This window comes from Limulus polyphemus, unplaced genomic scaffold, assembly GCF_000517525.1.
Source record: "Limulus polyphemus unplaced genomic scaffold, Limulus_polyphemus-2.1.2 Scaffold83256, whole genome shotgun sequence".
NCBI classification, from domain to species: Eukaryota; Metazoa; Arthropoda; class Merostomata; order Xiphosura; family Limulidae; genus Limulus; species Limulus polyphemus.
Window position 1 is genome coordinate 1 of NW_013748852.1, and position 1,430 is coordinate 1,430.

Below are 1,430 nucleotides of genomic sequence, written 5' to 3' on the forward strand. Positions count from 1 at the left end.
ACAGGGTGATAAGTGTGTATATGTATAGAAGTATGCTGTAATACTAACATACTATGAACCTGACAGGGTGATAAGTGTGTATATGTATAGAAGTATGCTGTAATACTAACCTACTCTGAACCTGACAACAAGGTGATAAGTGTGTATATGTATAGAAGTATGCTGTAATACTAACATACTATGAACCTGACAGGGTGATAAGTGTGTATATGTATAGAAGTGTGCTGTAATACTAACATACTCTGAACCTGACAGGGTGATAAGTGTGTATATGTATAGAAGTATGCTGTAATACTTGACAGGGTGACTGGTACAAAACGAAGGAGATTCTGCTGAAGGGCCATGAATGGATACTCAAGGAAGTAACAAAGTCTGGACTCCGAGGTCGTGGAGGGGCTGGTTTTCCCACCGGGATGAAATGGGGCTTCATGAACAAACCATCTGATGGCAGGTCAGTCTGTTACTCATGTTATAAGATGGCAGTCTTTCACTCATCCTGTATTTGTATATGCCTTTGTTTATTTATGTAAGATGTTTTAATATAGTAATATGCTTCATTTTGTGAGATCATCTTGATGAAGACCTGTTAAGTATTTTGAAGTATCATCTCCATGAGGATGAATCCTGTTGTAGTTTTCTTTTTACCTACAAATAAGAACTGTGTAATAAACAATAGGTTGTGTGTTTGTGGCTTTACACAAGTGAAGTGTGTGATAGTTATCAAGGACTAGTGTGATAAGTTAGTGATTTGTTAATGAATACAAGTGATAGGATTTGTTGTTTAATCAAATGATTTACTTAATGTTCCTATAGGTGTTTTAATTGTATATTAGTAAGTAAAATGACTTGTAATGAGGATTTTTCTAAGAGTTACAAATTACACAACAGTAATAAAACATATTATGCGTGTGTAGTAAAAATTTGCAATTAGTTGAAGATAATGTGCTAACTAATTAAAATGTCATTCACCATTGGGATTTTTCTCAGACCCAAATACCTCGTAGTGAATGCAGATGAAGGAGAACCAGGGACGTGTAAGGATCGAGAAATCATGAGGCACGATCCACATAAACTCATCGAAGGGTGTTTAATTGCTGGTCATTCCATGCATGCTCGTGCCGGTGAGAAGATAAAGTATCAAACCCCATTTTTCAAAATAATGCTGTAATCTCCTTTAAATTACCATGCACTGATCTGAAATATTACCTTAATTTCATTTATACTTAAGTACAGTTTTAATAAATAGTACTGTAATCTCCTTTATACTAAGGTACAATATTCTGAAATAACACCGTAATCTCCTTTATACTAAGGTACAATGTTCTGAAATAGTACTGTAATCTCCTTTACACCAAGGTAGTACTATTTCAGAACATTGAAAGGAGATTACACAGAACATTGTACCTTAGTATAAAATAGTACCGTAATCT

General features: G+C 34.6%; 1 protein-coding gene across 1 annotated transcript; it reads left to right on the forward strand.

Moving 5' to 3' along the window:
* Nucleotides 1-299: 299 nt before the first annotated feature.
* On the forward strand, nt 300-1,183 carry LOC111084615 (NADH dehydrogenase [ubiquinone] flavoprotein 1, mitochondrial-like; the record flags this gene model as incomplete). The annotated part of the gene is made up of 2 exons (XM_022381273.1): nt 300-451; nt 988-1,183. Coding segments are annotated over 2 exons (333 nt in total), but the record flags the coding sequence as incomplete, so codon positions are not given.
* Between the last annotated feature and the right edge of the window lie 247 nt (nt 1,184-1,430).